Genomic DNA, 16,322 nt, shown 5'->3' on the forward strand with positions numbered 1-16,322 from the left:
GATATTAGCCCTTTGTCAGATGAGTAGGTTGCGAAAATTTTCTCCCATGTTGTAGGTTGCCTGTTCACTCTGATGGTAGTTTCTTTTGCTGTGCAGAAGCTCTTTAGTTTAATGAGATCCCATTTGTCAATTTTGTCTTTTGTTGCCATTGCTTTTGGTGTTTTGGACATGAAGTCCTTGCCCACGCCTATGTCCTGAATGGTAATGCCTAGGTTTTCTTCTAGGGTTTTTATGGTTTTAGGTCTAATGTTTAAATCTTTAATCCATCTTGAATTGATTTTTGTATAAGGTGTAAGGAAGGGATCCAGTTTCAGCTTTCTACATATGGCTAGCCAGTTTTCCCAGCACCATTTATTAAATAGGGAATCCTTTCCCCATTGCTTGTTTTTGTCAGGTTTGTCAAAGATCAGATAGTTGTAGGTATGCGGCGTAGGAGAAGTAAATTTCAAGAGATCTATTGTACAGTATGGTGACTATTGTTAATGGTGATATATTGTATTCTTGAAAAATACATAAAGAGTAGCTGTTACGTGCTCCTCCCATAAAAGTGATAACTGTGTTGAGTTCATTTGTTGATGAGCTAGATTTAACCTTTCCATTTTGTATATGTACTTCAAAACATCATGTTGTACATGATAAAAACATAAAATGTTATCTGTCAATTAAAAAAGTGAAAAATATATAATTACATTATGATGCTGAACCAACTTACATCCTAGAAGAAAGTCATAGGCAAAACCTCCCATTATGGAATTCGCTGTTTTAGTTCTTCTTAACTAAATCATTGATGCTTTCCCAGCAGAGTCTCAGTCCTGCCCCATGTCTTTTCCTTCCAGATCAGTGCAGTGCTTACTGCCAGAGCCCAGGGTTCAAACAGCCTCTATAGCCACAGGCGCCTCTGCTATTAGCTGCTTTAGCCTCCAGCTGTTTTGGTCCTCGGAGGACAGGCAGCACCAGCTCCCTGGGGTGGATGCAACTCAGTATCGATAAATTAAGAAGTAATGCCTTCACCTTGGCCTCTCCAGGTACCTGAAAAGCATAAGAACAGCTTCCAGAACTCTGCTTTCTCTGGGTCCCAAACCCTTAATCAGGGGCATATCCCAACATGTTACTCAGCACCTTATGTGCTCATGTATGGCAAATTCGGGGGATGTAGCAGTACATGAAAAAATGAGAATTGCTTTAATTTAGGTGACTTCTATTTCTATTTACACTTATATAGCTCTAGCATTGCGCCAGGTACTATTCTAAGCAGTTTACACATATTTACTTATTTAATCCTCTTAACAGCTCTTTGAAGTAGGTATTGTCATAACCTTCATTTACACATGTGGAAACAGACCCAGAGACGGGGACTAATTGGCTTGAGTTCCCAGCACCCTGGCTGCGGAAGAGCCAGGATTTGAATGGGAACAGCCTGATTTCTCCTGTTCCTGCCAGTTGCATCTCTATATGGCTTCCCAGAATTAAAACCCCCACTTCCTTCAGAGGTGGTTGCTGTGCAGTGATTGGGCCCTGGAATCTTCCCTATCCTTTGAATTAGCTTGTCCTGGTTGATCCCGTGGCTAGCAGGTTCATTGCAGATTCTCTCTCTCTCTCTTTCCACCTCTTACTTCTCAGACCGACTGATCCTTTGGGACGAAAACACTTGAGTTCTGCCCTCACCACTTTGCTGCGCCCTTCAATTCCCATGACCTTGATTTTTAAGGGCTTGATTAATTCGTGAATGAATGTCCGGCTCTCAGGGCAGCTAACACCCTCCTGCTTTGTAACCCAGGCCGCATGCTCCTATCATGCAGAAGGGAGAATTTCCAGCAGACCTCCCCAAGAGGTGCCCATGTGGCCGTCAGAGGACCATGGCCCTGCTGGCCTCCAGCTGCAGTGCAGCACTACAGGCACTGGCTGCTGGGACCATGAATCCAGCAGTATTGATGTGCTTCTTTCTCTAGCCCCAGTAATTACCATCTCAACAAGGTCTAACGCATACTTACCCTCACCATTTCTGTTTTTTTTTTTTCCATGAAAAAAAAATTCCAGTCATCATCATTATTTGTGCAAGGTCTTTAAAGAGCAAATAGAAAGACATTCAGCCCATATATTTTCTTTCTCTAAGTGGTGTTTATTTAAATGCAGATATCCTGGTTTCCTGTGTAGAGTTGCAAGCAATACCTATCCATTTAAATGTTAATAGGAGTGTAAACTTCAAAATCAAAATTTTTCCATGAGGGAGAACAGCTTTTTCTGGTTCTATTTAATGGTTCTCCTCGCCTTTCCTCCTCCACCTTCCCTCATTATCAACCTCCCTCTGCCCACTCCTTTCCACCACCCTGAACTCAATTCAACAAAGCATAAACGCACCTTTCTCATTTCAAAAATTAGAATGTTAAACGTTAGGGTCATGGAATACAGATAATGGACTCAAGCCTGACATGATTCGTGAGGAGATTTTTCTCTATCTTGGCCTTTGCCTGCAGAGTCAAACTCACCATTCTGGGCTCTTTCCAGGGGGATTATTCTTAGGCCAGTCCCACATCATATTTTTCCAAGGCCTCAGAGTTAGGGTTTCCTCCTTGTTCTTTTCTTTTTCTTTTCTAAAAAGGCAGGAAGAGATGGGGAAAGAAATACAAGCTATATATATGGTCCCGAGTACAAAATACTGCTGTGGGCACAGTTAGCAATCACAAAGAAATAAAAAGGCAGTTTCTTACCCCTAAAGAGAGGAGATTGACGCATAGGTTAACGAGGATGGGCAGGAATACATGCACAGGCCTTTCCTTGGGCAGAGAAGCAATCAGGACTTACTCAAGTGCAAATAAAAAGCAACAAAGATTTTTTAAACAATGGAAATAATGTCTAATGGCGTTAAGTGCAAATATGGGATAGAATAACCTTCCTGAGGACCTCATGGGCCAAGTTTTGTGTGTGAATGTGGTATCTGGCCTCATCTTCCTTTTCTTTCTTTTTCTCTTCTTCACTGCATCTTTTTTTTTTTTTTTTTTTGAGACGGAGTCTCACTGTCGCCCAGGCTGGAGTACAGTGGCATGATATTGGCTCACTGCAACCTCCACCTCCTGGGTTCAAGCAATTCTCCCTGCCTCAGCCTCCCGAGTAGCTATGATTACCGGGGCATGCCACCATGCCCGGCTAATTTTGTATTTTTAATAGAGACAGGGTTTCACCATGTTGGCCAGGCTGGTCTTGAACGCCTGACCTCAGGTGATCTGCCTGCCTTGGCCTCCCAACGTGCTGGGATTACAGGCATGAGCCACCACGCCCGGCCCCGCATCACTATTTTTATCCCACTCTACTGTGTGCATTTTGTAAGCCTGCTTAAGTCTTTTTTGGAACATGGCAGGACTATTAATACATAAGTTAGAATTGAGTATATAAGTTTCATAGATTTTGGTCCCATTGTTTTATTTCAGGTATTCTTTTTGTTCCCCACCTAGTTCTTTTTTAATAGTATTCTGTTTTTGTTTCACAGAGGCAATATCTTTCTTCTCTTGTCTCTCTGCAGATATCAAAAATAATTTTGAAAATTTTTTTCTTCTCCCTGTAACTTGTTTCTGCCCACTGTTTTTCTCCCCATTCATGGGCTTTTCTCAGATATATGAAGATGGTTACTTGTCTGCTCATGTTGAAAAATGCCTGCGGGCACTGAATGAACCCCAGTTCAACTGGGGCTTCATTGTAGAGGGGTCTGAGGGGCGGATTCTGGGGCACCGCTAATGTCTGTAGGTCTTTCCTCTGTGCTGGTCATCCCCAGAAAGTCCTCTCCCAGTCTCTAGGCTGGAGGGCAAAGCCCTGGCAGCAGGTCTGAGAGCCAAGTAGAAGAGAGCTGGGATCAATGCTAAAACTCAACATCCATGTGCACACAGTCCGTAACTCCATCAGGGTGCTGTAGTGAACTTCAGTACAATACCCTGACCCTCAACTGTGCTGGCTGACCCTCACCTGTTGATCTCCAAACCTAAGGACTGTGTTTTATGACACCCTCGTACCCTGATCCCAGGAGTCAAGGGAGAGAGGAATCCCTCAGTGATATGGAGTGCCCAAGGCGATGTAGGAATCTAGATCCATCTTAAATAACTTCCACCAAATCCCTGTTTTATTTCCCTTTCTTCTGCTTAACAACCAGATCCAAATGGACCTGCTGATGCCAGTTCATGAGCCTTTTGGGGATTCCACAAGTTGGTTTTCAGCTTCTCTGATACTGACTTTAGATTTGACTCTTTAGGTCCAATTTTGACTCTTTAGGACAGCATCTGTCAGCCCTGCAGACTTTTGTTGTTGTCATCCCTGTCTCCTTTTCTATTTTCCCCATCCTTGAAGACTTCCGTCTTTCTTAGAAATCTCTTAACTGTAGTCTGGCTTGGTTTAGGAGGAGGAAATGCTAGACACATTTTTTTCAATCTGCCGTTATAACCCAGAACATCTTTAATTGCATTATTTTCTCATGTAACTCAAGAATGCAACTCACTCTTCTCGTAGTACACTGGTTTTGAGATTATTTGTCAATAAATTATGTAATTTCTTTGGATATTGCTCTCCTCATCTGTAAAACTGGAATATTTCTTGTCCTATCTACCTTATAAGCTGTTGTTGCAGCTTCCCTGAGTTACCACATAGGTCTAAGGACAAAGTAACCAGCTGTTCATGCACAGCTCTGGCAAAATAAGGTTTTCAGGGTGATGTGAAAATCTTTCCAGGTCAGTGGAAATACACAGGCCTGGCCTCCGGTTTTCATTCTTGTTTCTAGATCAACAACTTAGCACAACCCTCAGCTTCTGTTGACAAAGCCCTTTGGGAGGAGGCAAAGAGTACCTAGAGGACAACAGCCCCTCCCCAACCTGGAACACAGACTTTTGGAAGAGGAATTATTGTCTTCATTTTGCTGCTGTTCTGCCTTTTCCTCTGTTTTCTTCTAAGTAAAACACTTTGTTCTCATTCTCCAACAATTCTCACCTTCCCTCTTTTTCTAATTTGCATTTCCATTTTGTTTTTCTCCCCAGCCCACTTTCCCATCCGTGGCCAAGGTGGACACCTCTTATTGACCCATTTTCCACTTAATTCCCCCAGGCAGAACCTTTGCCCCCTGGCGTCTGCAGAGCCTGGGGAACAGTACAGGCCTTCCAATGAGCAAAGCCAGGTGACAGCTGGGCCTCCAGCAAGGTGGGACTCTGCAAAGTTGTCCTGTCTAGTGCTGCCGAATGGGATAGGATTTCTCCTAGAAAGAAACCTCCGCACATCAAAAAGAGAAGGGCGCAAAAGATGAATGTGCTGACCGTTTATACCTCCTGTTTATTTTTTTTATTTTTTTTATTTTTTTATTTTTTATTTATTTTTTATTTTTTATTGATCATTCTTGGGTGTTTCTCGCAGAGGGGGATTTGGCAGGGTTACAGGACAATAGTGGAGGGAAGGTCAGCAGATAAACAAGTGAACAAAGTTCTCTGGTTTTCCTAGGCAGAGGACCCTGCGGCCTTCCGCAGTGTTTGTGTCCCTGGGTACTTGAGATTAGGGAGTGGTGATGACTCTTAACGAGTATGCTGCCTTCAAGCATCCGTTTAACAAAGCACATCTTGCACCGCCCTTAATCCATTCAACCCTGAGTGGATACAGCACATGTTTCAGAGAGCACAGGGTTGGGGGTAGGGTCACAGATCAACAGGATCCCAAGGCACAAGAATTTTTTCTTAGTACAGAACAAAATGAAAAGTCTCCCATGTCTACCTCTTTCTACACAGACATGGCAACCATCCGATTTCTCAATCTTTTCCCCACCTTTCCCCCCTTTCCATTCCACAAAACCGCCATTGTCATCATGGCCCGTTCTCAATGAGCTGTTGGGTACACCTCCCAGACCGGGTGGTGGCCGGGCAGAGGGGCTCCTCACTTCCCAGTAGGGGCGGCGGGGCAGAGGCGCCCCTCACCTCCGGGATGGGGCGGCTGGCCAGGTGGGGGGCTGAACCCCCACCTCCCTCCCGGACGGGGCGGCTGGCCGGCGGGGGGCTGACCCCCCCACCTCCCTCCCGGACGGGGCAGCTGGCCAGGCGGGGGGCTGACCCCCCCACCTCCCTCCCGGACAGGGCGGCAGGCTGGGCAGTGGGCTGACCCCCCCACCTCCCTCCCGGACGGGGCGGCTGGCCGGGCTGAGGGGCTCCTCACTTCCCAGTAGGGGCGGCCGGGCAGAGGCGCCCCTCACCTCCCGGACGGGGCGGCTGGCCAGGCGGGGGGCTGACCCCCCCACCTCCCTAACGGACGGGGCGGCTGGCCGGGCGGGGGGGCTCCTCACTTCCCAGTAGGGGCGGCCGGGCAGAGGCGCCCCTCACCTCTCGGACCGGGTGGCCGGCCAGGTGGGGGGCTAACCCCCCCACCTCCCTCCCGGACGGGGCGGCTGGCCGGGCGGGGGGCTGACCCCCCCCCCCACCTCCCTTCCGGACGGGGCGGCTGGCCGGGAGGGGGGCTGGCCCCCCCAGCTCCCTCCCGAACGGGGCGGCTGGCCGGGCGGGGGGCTGACCCCCCCACCTCCCTCCCGGACGAGGTGGCTGCCGGGCGGAGACGCTCATCACTTCCCAGACGGGGTGGCTGCTGGGCGGAGGGGCTCCTCACTTCTCGGGCGGGGCGGCTGCCGGGCGGAGGGGCTCCTCACCTCTCAGACGGGGCGGTTGCCAGGCAGAGGGTCTCCTCACCTCTCAGACGGGGCGGCCGGGCAGAGACGCTCCCCACATCCCGGACGGGGCGGCAGGGCAGAGACGCTCCTCACCTCCCAGATGTGATGGCGGCCGGGAAGAGGCGCCCCTCGTCTCCTAGAGGGGATGGCGGCCGGGCAGAGACGCTCCTCACTCTCCAGACTGGGCAGCCAGGCAGAGGGGCTCCTCACATCCCGGACGATGGGCGGCCAGGCGGAGACGCTCCTCACTTCCCAGACGGGGTGGCGGCCGGGCAGAGGCTGCAATCTCGGCACCCTGGGAGGCCAAGGCAGGCGGCTGGGAGGTGGTTGTAGCGGGCCAAGATCATGCCACCGCACTCCAGCCTGGGCACCACTGAGCACCGAGTGAACGAGACTCCCTCTGCAATCCCGGCACCTCGGGAGGCCGAGGCTGGCCGATCACTCGCGGCTACGAGCTGGAGACCAGCCCGGCCAACACAGCGAAACCCCGTCTCCACCAAAAAAACATGAAAACCAGTCAGGCGTGGCGGCGCGCGCCAGCAATCGCAGGCACTCGGCAGGCTGAGGCAGGAGAATCAGGCAGGGAGGCTGCAGCGAGCCGAGATGGCAGCAGCACCGTCCAGCTTCGGCTCGGCAGCAGAGGGAGACCGTGGAAAGAGCGGGAGAGGGAGACCGTGGGGAGAGGGAGAGGGAGAGGGAGAGGGAGACCGAGAGGGAGAGGGAGAGGGAGAGCCTGTTTGTTTATTTTTATCAGTTTCAGATATTTGTACATTTTTGGGATACATGTGATATTCTGTTAAGTGCATAGAATGTATAATGATCAAGTCAGGATATTGAGAATATCCATCACCTTGAGCATTTATCATTTCTTGGTGTTGGAAACATTCCAAACCCTCTTTTCCAGCTATTTTGAAGTCACAATACATTGTTGCTAACTGTAGTTACCCTACTCTGCTATCAAACATTAGAACTTATTTCTTCTAACTGTATGTTTGTGCTCATTAACCAATCTTTCTTCGTCCACACCCATCCCAGCCTCTGGTAACCGTTACTCTACTTTGATTAGATCAACATTTTTAGCTCTCACATATGAGTGAGAACATGCAGTATTTGTCTTTCTGTGGCCTAGCTTATTTCACTTGACATAATGACCTCCAGTTCCATCCAGGTTGCTGCAAATGACAACATTTCATCCCTTTCATGGCAGAATAGTATTCCATTGTGTATATGTAACACATTTTCTTTATTCATTCATTGAAAGACACTTCGCATGATTTTGGTATAAAAACACATGAATCAATGAAACAGAATAGAGAACTCAGAAATCCACATATTTATAGCCAACTGATTTTCAACAAAGGCAGCAATATACACTGGGGGAAGGACATCGTCTTCGGTAAATGGAAAGACTGGATACTCATATGCAGAGGAATGAAACTAGGCCCCTGTCTCTCACCAAGTAAAAAAAAAAACTCAAAATGGATTAAATACTTAAACGCAAAATCCAAAACTATACATCCTGTTTAAGGAAGTATAAGCCCCTTACAGGGAAACCTTCTTTTCATTGAAAATAAGCTGTTCTCTCTTTTCCTCTTCCCACCACCTTTTGGCCCTTGAAGATGATGGGGAATAGAAGCATTGGTAGTAAAGAGTATCCCATTTCCAGGAGATGATCCAAATGGGATCACATGTCAAGTGGGGACCATTCTCTACTGAGAAGGCAGCTCAGGCCTCAGTCACTCCAGAGTCTCTTGTGGTGCTGGGGAAAGCAGGGACTAAGGTATAGGGCTGGTGGCCATGGAGACAGCATTTGGGGAGATGGAGGGACAGGACGGCACAGATGATTCAATAAGAAGGGGCGGGAGTGCTCCTTCCCTTCTCTGACTGGCTGTGGCTGCCCACGCAGGCCGCTGGCCTCACAAGCTCCTATTGTGATCAAACGATGGTTTCAGCAGTTCCATCTGACACATATGGTAATACGAGCGGGGGTGCAGTGCTGCATGATAATCAGGCACCCTGGGCAGTTCCCATAAGTGACTGTAAGCATCACTTCTACCTGGCTGGGACAGGCATCCCGGATCAGCCAGGGCAGACAAGGGCGGCCCTAGTAGAGCAGGAACCTGCCCTGTGGCTCTCAAAGATCTCTGCCTCTGTGACTGGAGCCCTGTCCTCCTTCCTCTGTAGGCCCCTCCTCACCAGAAGGAAGGGTCTGCTGCTGTTCCCCTCCTGTGCCCCGTCTCTCCCCACTCCCCGGCCAACTTCCTCCCTGGCCGGGGGCTGTCAGTGTCTGATGGTCAATGTCAGCACAAGAAGGGTGGTCTGGATCCCTCTACAGAGGGGTCTTAAGCCAAACTGCACCATATGTCTTTTTGTTTGCTCTGCTGGGGTTCCCCATGGGGTGGCTGGAGTGAGAGAGAGGAATGGAGGGGATGGGACCTGGACACCTTTTGAGGTATGTGGTCTCTGAGGTATTCTCCAAAGAGACCTGTGGGGTGTTTGTTTCTCAGGGTTGAGAAAAGATTGTCCAGGCAGGCTGCAGCAGCTGGTGTGATTGCACGGGGTGTGGATGTGGTTTGCTTCAGGCACTTCCGTTTGACAGAGAGGGATGCCCAAGGATCCTCCAGGCTGTTCTGCAACCCCCTGGGAAGCACAGACCCTGGGGCAGAGGCAGGATAAATAGCTTTGCTCCTGTGTGGAGCCCCGCTGGCAGGCTTAGGGCACAGGCTCAGATGTGGGTGGGTGGAGAGAGGGCCCAGGGAGCTGTGGTGGGTGTTGGTGAAGGGTAGAGGAGTGGGTGGCATGACCAGAGGGTCAGAAGGTTGAGCTCTAGAGAAGGGGTGATGGATGAGGAAGGTGTGCCCGGAGCTGGTGGGGGCTGGGGTGCGGTGGGCACGTGGAAGGGTAGGGGGGTTGAGAGCAGCTCTGGCTGCCTCTGCGTGCAGGAGGGCAGGGGTGGGCGCTGGGGAGGAAGCCAAGCCAGATGCTGAGTGGCCAACTGAGCCATGGCAACAGCTCTGCCCTCTCCCTTCTGCTAAAAATACTGCCTTTCCAGACAACCCTCTTCCTCCTGGAGCTGATGGGTCAGCCAGGCGTGGAACAGAGAAGGGCCTGACTCAGAAAGCGGGGCTGACCCGGGGGTGGAGGAGATGGAGTAAGTGCAAGAAAGGGGTCTGCTCTGGAGCTTAGAGGAGAGCAGGAAGTGTGGCTCTCCTCCTGCAGCCGTGCATGCAGGGAAAGCTGAGCCCGGGAATCAGCCTGGAGTTGAAGGAACAGAACACCAGACCCCCCATGCTGTTAGCTTTCCCTCACCTGCAACCTCCTAGTGAGACCAGGAGAGCCTGGCAGGTGCAGCCTGACTACCCAGATCCAGCAGCCCATTTCTGTGGTTCTCAGCTCCTTGGAGAGGCTGAGTGATGCTGTGTTTGGAAGCTGGGAGTGCTGGACAGGTCTGGGTTCCAGTCTCTGTTCTACCACTTACTAGCAGTGTGCCTTTCAGCAAGTTGCTGCATTTTGCAAATAGGAATAAAGATAGTACCTGTCTCAGAAGGTTGAGATAGATATATAGCTAGGCAGCGCTATGCCTGGCACAAAGGAGTCATAGAAGAAATGGCCACGATATTGTGATGATCTGTACCTGTGCTTAGGATCCAAACTGCTGTGGCCTGTTTGTGCACACAAGGATAGAGTCACCACAGGGGCTCCTCCCTCTGCAAAGATTGTGTGCTCCTATCTGAGAAGGGCAGGTTGCCTTCCTGCTCCTGGAGGGCCACTCCCTCTCTGCACCCACCCCAGGGCTGGGGTGTACCCTGGCCCTCAGTCCCAGGCTCTGCTGCTGACTGTTGCTCGCCTGCTTCCCCACAGACCTGCGCAGAATGACGGCTGGCTTCATGGGCATGGCGGTGGCCATCATCCTCTTTGGCTGGATCATCGGCGTGCTGGGCTGCTGCTGGGACCGAGGCCTTATGCAGTACGTGGCAGGGCTGCTCTTCCTCATGGGAGGTAAGGCTGCTGGCTCGGCTTGTGGGTGGCAGTGGACAGGGTCCTGTTTACCACAATTTGGGGAGAATGGCCAGAGGGCACAGCAGAGGCGACCATGACGTGACTGGGGTTCTCATTCACTCATCCATTGGTTCACAAGCACTTCTTGAGTTGCTTTTAGCTCCTCACCACTGCACCAGCTGTTGGGGATAGAAAGGAAAATAAGACACGGTCCTCACCTTTCGCTCAGAGCTGACTGCCTGTGTGGAAGAAAGACACTTACGGAGATGATCATGAGACGGGTGGTTACGGCAGATGGAGATACCAGACCTGGAACAAGCATGAGCCCAGGAAGTACTTGGGCATTTCATTATACGCAGGCCCTGGGCATTAGTGTGGGAAGCTGGAAGCAGGTGCTATCTGGGCACTTTCCGTCCAAAAGTCTATCTTCACCTCTGACTTATGGATCCTGAAGCTGCTCCCGTTTCAAGTAAGGCGGGGGTGGGGCAGGCAGGACTAGACCGTCTCTTATATCTGTCTCTCTTACTCTATTATTTTACCGTCATGTGCATAGGACCACTCCAGCGTCCCTCTAAAGGGATTCTACATAAGGAGAACTGCACAGCTATGTGGGAATAGGGGTCCAGTCCATGGGAAGTAACAGTGAGTCCACTCCTCTTGTGCCTCTTCTTTCCCTGTAAGAGCTAAACTGTGCTTTTTGGTCTCCTGGTTTGAGTCTCAGTCCCAAGCTGAAGTTGACCACTGGGTATGTCCATCACCATCTACCCCTCAGACAAAGGTAGATGGGTGGATTGTGTGGGGCTCAGTAGAGGGGGATTGGGGCCTGGACAGAGGGAATTAGAAATATTGTGGCTCACACCTGTAATCCCAGCACTTTGGGAGGCCAAGGCGGGTGGATCATGAGGTCAGGAGTTCGAGACCAGCCTGGCCACCTTGGTAAAACCCCGTCTCTACTAAAAAAAAAAAAAAAATTAGCCAGGCATGGTAGCGCGTGCCTGTAGTCCCAGCCACTTGGGAGGCTGAGGCAGGAGAATTGCTTGAACCTGGCAGGCAGAGGTTGCAGTGAGCCAAGATCGTGCCACTGCACTCCAACCTTGGTGATAGATCAAGATTCCATCTCAAAAAAAAAAAAAAAGAAAAGAAAAAGAAAAAAGAAATGTTTATGGAAAGAAATAAAAGTAAGTCCTGCATTTAGAAACAAATGTCAGTTAGAATTTAGGCACCTGTAGCAAACACCCAACTCAGGTCCCTTCTGTGAGCCAGTGGCTCTGGGTTTCTGAACAGGGGCAGAGGGTGAAGGAGAGAGCCATGCTGGCTCTTTGTCTGCAGGTCAAGCTGGGGACAGGAGGAGTTCATTGCTCTAGGTGTATGGAGTGATCTTGGGGGTTAGTGAGCTGTGGGATTTGGCTTGAGTTCTGAATTTATTGAAGGTCTACCCTTATTCCCTTGAAACACAGCCATTCTGTGCCAAAGACAAGCAGGGTCTTTCCAAAGAAAAATCACTCAGGGCTAAAAAAACCCTCTGCTGTTAGAGTCAGGATGCCCCATGCCAGAGCTGCCTCCTCAGTGAGCCCCACACCTGTGGTTATGGCAGAGGCTGGGGGAGGGAGGGGGACATGGTGGCTCTGTCTAGTAGTTTCCACACTCCTCCTTCTGGTCTCCCACAGAGACAGAGGCTGACAAAACCAGGCATGCTTCCCTGCTCTGTGCCTCAGCATCCCCTTCAGTGAAACAGGGAGTCAAACTAGCTTGATGATTTCCACACTATATTTTAGCAATGGAAGCTTTTTTGGTTTTCCTTTTGCAATCCAAATCTTATGTAGCCCCCCAAAATATAAAAAGATAAAAGTGGAGCAGCTCTGTTTGTAGTGAGTGTTCTCTCTAAGACTCTTTTGGATATATTAAAGGCAGGCTCTGGTAAAACAAGGCTTTCCTAAGGCTCTAGAGAGGTCTCCCAGGAATCCAAGAAAAGCTGAGCAAACGGGCCTCAGGCAGATAAGGAATTCAGTGAGCCCTGGGGGCCAGCTCTCTTTCATCTCCACTTCTTTGATGGCATTTGAGGCTCCTGCGTGGTTTTCCATTCTCCCCTCTCTTCATGCCAGGCACAAGGTTCAGATCCTGCCCAGGTGCTACATCTCCAGGACTCTTCAACTCTTTGACAACTTCCCTCTGGCCTGTTGAAGCCAGCTTCCAGAGAAAGAGATTGTGTAATTCGCTGGCTTATCTTTTCCAGACAGGGAACACATCACTGGTCAAACAATAAAGGGACAGAATTTGGTGACAGTGGTTGACCAACAGATGTGACTGTGGTAGGGTCATTGGGCTATATCCCACTTAACTGAGACCTTGGTGAGCACCCTCCCAGGATGGAGTGTGGGGGCAGTGAGGGATATGAGTGTGCCTGGAGCCCTGCCCTTGGACCGTGCTGAGGCACCTCCCAAAAGCGCAGGGCTCTGGGGAAGACCTCTGAATGCCCCTGGGCTCAATTAGGAGTCAGAGGCCCCTTTCTGTAGGGTGAATGAGTGAGAGCCTTGCTTACCTTTGTCCAGGCAGTGGTTCTCAACCACTGCACTTTAATCACCTGGAGAGCTTTAAAAAAAAATACTGATGCTGGAACCCCACTCCAGACCCATCCAAGTGGAACTTCTGGGGGTGATCTTAATGTACAGCCAGAGTTGGGAACTAGTGGAAGAGATGAACTTTCCAGTTCTTTCTAGCGCTAATATTTTATGGTACTAGGGATGAACTGGTTAGCCAAGACCTCTCATGGTTTTTTTTTTAACTCCAGCTTTTAAGGACTATTTCTCCATACTTTATGCTGCAAGAGATAGGGCAGGGCTGAGATGGGGCCTCGATTATTACTGGGAAAGCTCATCCAAGCTTTTGCTACTGAGGGTCCCAGGTAAATCTGCTTTCTTGGGGACATGCAATCTATTTTTTAAGTGGCAAAACCATCCTGTAAGATACAGTGTTAGCATCACAGAAAGATCTGGGGAAGCTGCTGTTCTAAAAGCTGCCTCTTGCTGACTGCGGCACCTTCCAGGTTGGAGCAAACTCATCTCATCCACAGATCAGGTCGCCTTCTTATTTGTCCTGGTGCATTGTTACTTGTGTCCGTAGGTAAAGTCATGTCTTCCTGAAAGAGTCTGGGGAAAAAATGGATGTCCACATACCTTGTGGGTACCATTAGGCACTAACAGAAGGGGCTGGAGAACAAAGCCACTAAGAGCTGGTCCCTCGAAGAGTGGTCTTTCTTGAAGATGACTCTCTCAGGGGTGGGAGGGCACTCCCTTTCTTCTCTAGTTAGGGTTCTTTCCAACTGGGTTAGACACAGCTATGGGAGTCCAGAAGTCCCAGGCAGCTGCCATCTGCTGACTGTGAGCTAGGGACTAGGGAAGGAGCAGACTAGAACAGAAGCTGCACTTCCCCCTTCCTTGCTCAGCAGATAGAGCAAACTGAGAGCCTGGGGCATCAACCCAAAAATGATGCCTTGACCTCTAGAACCCTGTATGTCAGAGAGACATGTCAGCACCACCCCTCTCAGAACCTGGCCAGTCCCTGCTCTCTAGGAGTTAATCTTTAGGGGTTGGCCTGTTGAAGAATTTGGAGAGTAAGCCACCTCATAGATAGAGCAGAGCAATCAGCCACTCGAACCATAGAGAGTTATCACAAAGTGGGACAGAAAGGCCCCGTGGCCTTAGCTTTCACCCAGGCTCAGGTTGCTCACCCAGGCTCAGGTTGCAGGCATCTATAACCAAGCACTGACAGGAGCCTGAGGGGTAAAATGGGGCTACAAGTGAGAAGGGTGGGGGGACAACATCAGCAGTGCCTGGAGCTGGCCAGGCCTGGATGTGGAGCAGGTACAGCAGGAAGAGGCAGGAAGAATGAAGAAGGTAAATTTGGAGACAAGAGTTCAAGAGATGAAATTGCAGGTGACTTCAGAGGAAACTGCCAAGGCCAACATGAAAATGGAAGAATTCTATTCCCAACCTCTTCTCTCTTCTAATATGAAGGAAGATGGCCTGCGCTGGGCACTTTTCTGTTCCAGATTTAACTATTTCCTGGTCAAAGTAGGGGCACCCTGCACCCTGGGAAAGAATTAGCAACAAATTGTTTAATGAACGCTCAGCCCTGAGGAGATGATTAATTAAGTAGGGCAGCTTTGCTCAACCAGGAGGCCGGGGGTGGCAAGTGGGATCCAGTTTTCCCTTTGGCAGGGCCTTCAGGGGAGAATCTCGCCCAGACTGGCACAACACCATTTGTGTGCCTGATGAATCACCAGCGACATTCAGAAGCTCAGGAACAGGATGCCACCAGGGAAAGACCACAGGCAAGGGAGCACGTGACTGCTATGAGTTCCTGTGATTCCCTTGCTGGGTGCACCTCAGTACTGCTTCATGGATACGGATCCCCAAGATGAGTGTAAACATCGACATATGCCCTACCCCATCAAGACCCCTCTCACACACCCTCCCACACTCCCTGGAAGACATCCATCGCCTCCTCCCCGAATCAGGTTTAAGGCTCCATGATCTTTTGTCTAGGCTAATGCTGGAGCCTCCACTCTGGCCACCCTGCAATCAGTCCTTCACAGAGCAGTTAGCATAATTTTATTTAAAACCATAAATCAGATATGTCAGTCATCCACTGTCAGTAGTCCAATAGCTTCCAGTTGAACTTAAAATCTGAACTCCTTACACCTCTTTAGAAGCTGTTTGTAATCAGGCTCATGCTGCCTCTCACCTCCTTTTCTGTTTCTTTCCCTAAAGTCGGGTCACTCCCACCACACTGGCTGTCTTTCTACCCTGGAACACCCAAAGTTTTACTTCAAGGCCCTGGAGTGAGCTGACTGCTTTGCGCATAGTGTTTCCTTGTAATCCCTTGTGGATGGCTCATTTTTCCAATTCAGGTTCCACCCTTTTAGAGAGGGCTTTCTTGACCACCCAGTTTCATGCAGCCACCCAGGCATGCTCTACACTTTATTTAATTTTCAGTAGCACCCTCTTTATTTTCCAAAACGTTTGTGGTTGTGGTGTTTTCATTTTGGCTGATTTCTTAGGAGCTTAAAACAACCAACACTTATTATTTCATAGATTACATGGTTCAGAATCCCAGGTACAGCTTAACTGGATTTTCTGTGGAAAGTCCCACAAAACTGTGATCAAGGCGTCAGCTGGGGCTGGGTTCTCATCTGATGTTTGAGGCCCTCTTCCAAGATCACAATGTTGGCAGAATTCATTTCCTTGCAGCTGCAGAACTCAGGGAAGTTTGCTTATTCAAGGCCAGCAAGAGAGAGAATCTCTGACTTCTTCCATCTCTGACCTCTAGACCCTCTGTTTGTTTGATTTTTAATAGACCTTATTTTTAGAACAGTTTTAGATTTACAGAAAAATTGAGCAGATTGTAGACTTCCCATAGTATCCTCTGCCACTGTATCCAGTTCCCTGTATTATTAACATGTTACATGATTATGATACATTTGTTATTATTAATGAGTAAATATGTACATTATTATTAGCCAATGGCCCCAGCTGACTCCGATTCCCTCAGTTTTTACCTGATGCCCTTTTCTGTTCTAGGATCCCGTTCAGGACACCACACTGCACGTCATTCCTGAGTCTGCATAGGCGCCTCTTAGCTGTAGCTGTTT

At 49.5% G+C, this 16,322-nt stretch overlaps 1 protein-coding gene across 1 annotated transcript in view; it reads left to right on the forward strand.

Moving 5' to 3' along the window:
* The window catches only part of TMEM178B (transmembrane protein 178B), a 409,393-nt gene that overhangs the window by 359,176 nt on the left and 33,895 nt on the right, over positions 1-16,322 (forward strand). Inside the window, exon 3 of the mRNA XM_004046326.5 lies at positions 10,535-10,672. Coding sequence (XP_004046374.1) covers positions 10,535-10,672 — 138 coding nt within the window. The remainder of the gene's footprint in view (positions 1-10,534; positions 10,673-16,322) is intronic.

Source organism: Gorilla gorilla, chromosome 6 (genome assembly GCF_029281585.2).
Source record: "Gorilla gorilla gorilla isolate KB3781 chromosome 6, NHGRI_mGorGor1-v2.1_pri, whole genome shotgun sequence".
Classification (NCBI taxonomy): domain Eukaryota; kingdom Metazoa; phylum Chordata; class Mammalia; order Primates; family Hominidae; genus Gorilla; species Gorilla gorilla.